Source organism: Salvelinus fontinalis, unplaced genomic scaffold, assembly GCF_029448725.1.
Source record: "Salvelinus fontinalis isolate EN_2023a unplaced genomic scaffold, ASM2944872v1 scaffold_0224, whole genome shotgun sequence".
Lineage (NCBI taxonomy): Eukaryota > Metazoa > Chordata > Actinopteri > Salmoniformes > Salmonidae > Salvelinus > Salvelinus fontinalis.
Genome location: NW_026600433.1, coordinates 103285 through 105000, shown reverse-complemented (window position 1 = coordinate 105000; position 1716 = coordinate 103285). Strand labels below are relative to the sequence as shown.

General features: G+C 40.8%; 1 protein-coding gene across 1 annotated transcript in view; it reads left to right on the top strand.

Moving 5' to 3' along the window:
- The window catches only part of LOC129844766 (galactose-specific lectin nattectin-like), a 2459-nt gene extending 743 nt beyond the window's left edge, over window positions 1-1716 (top strand). The window contains exons 3-5 of the mRNA XM_055912860.1: window positions 780-914; window positions 1296-1434; window positions 1589-1716. Of these exons, the coding sequence (XP_055768835.1) occupies window positions 780-914; window positions 1296-1434; window positions 1589-1656 (342 nt within the window). The 3' untranslated portion in view covers window positions 1657-1716. The remainder of the gene's footprint in view (window positions 1-779; window positions 915-1295; window positions 1435-1588) is intronic.

The window sequence follows — 1716 nt, the reverse complement described above, 5'->3', positions numbered from 1 at the left end:
AGGGTCCAAAATGTGCCATGGGATAATGGAAAAGACAATAATTGACCTGCATCTTGGGCTCGTTGGACACATTTTCTAGAAGCCTGGTCTGAAAAGCACTATAGTTGGGCTAGTGGGGATGCTATTTCCATCCCTGTCTGGTGACCATACAGGGTTACAGTTGACTGTAGGTTTAATCTGTGTTCAACAGGGTTGAGAAACTATATCATGACGTGCTATTCCTTCTAATTATCTTTATATTCTACCTCTGTTTCTCTCTCTCTCTCTCTCCCCTCTCTCTCTCTTCTCTCTCTCTCTCCCATCTCTATCTGTCTCTCTTTCTTTCCCCCTCTCTCCCCTCTCTCTCTCTCTCTCTCTCTCCCTCTCTCTCTCTCTCTCTCTCTCTCCCATCTCTATCTGTCTCTCTTTCTTACTCCCCTCTTTCAATTCAATTCAATTCAATTCAATTGACTTTATTGACATGGTAGGTTCGTTATTACTTACATTGTCAAAGTATACATATCGAAAAATAAAAATCAAATATATATGTATATATATACAAAATATATATATATTTATATATAAATAAATGGTGGGACCAACAGCAATAATAACAGTAGTAGTGGACATGGGATTACCATTAACAACAACAACAATATTAATCAGAACAACAATAAATTAAAGCAACAGTAGTAGACCAGTGTCAATATGACTTGAGAAGACATATGACCTGGTATGAAAGACAAAACAAAACTAAGCTAAATGGGAAATATTATCAATATTACTCTTTCTCTCTCCAGAGGAAATGTTTGCTCCTGGGAGGTAACCTGGCATCAGTGCACAGCCTTGCCCAGTATCATTTCCTTCAGTCTGTCATCAAGAAGAGTACCAAGAAATTAAAGCGCACCTGGATTGGAGCCAACGATGCCATCAAGGTCAGAAGCACCGTCTGTTGAACACTCCTGAAACATATAGGATGCAATAATTCTTGAACCTATGAAGGTCTGGTGGTGCCTTAACCCACAGATCAGTTTGTTTTCCAAGCTTGTTATCTAATATTACAAACACTGTCTAGCGTCAAGCCATGGTTAAATCATGGTTAAATCATGGTCAAGCCATGGTTAAATCATGCTTATCTCATAGATGGTCAGTCCTAGTATCCATAACTCTGTCTAGGAATCTGAGTGGTTACATTTCTCCAGGCCCATCCCTCAGCTGTTTAAATTCCCAGATTTCCTCTTTAAAGACAGTAACTACAGGGTGTATATACAGTGTTTACTGTCTGCTGGTGATGCATCGTCATGTGTGCTCTGTAGGAGGGTCTTTGGCTGTGGAGCGACGGGTCCAGGTTTATCTACCAGAACTGGGCCCCGGGTCAACCCTCTAACTCCGACCACTTTGTTGTGAATGACAACTCGAACAGCCGGGAGCATTGTATGGAGATGAACTATGGAGGTACAATCCTGTCACCAGACTAGTCTCCTGATCATTACACATCAAACATTTGGATAGTAGTAAAATACATCTTAAAGGGAATTTGTTCCTTTTTTAGCTACAAATTTTTAAAGCAAAAATAATACCCACCTTTCTGTGTTTCTCTCTTTCCCAGCTTCCCGCGGTCAGAATGATTCCCCCTGCTGGTACAAACGTCCCTTCCTGTGTTCCAGAAAGCGCTGAGGTCCACATTTTGGGAGAGACAACATTGGAGAAGCTCTCTGGCATTTGAGATTGTTTTAA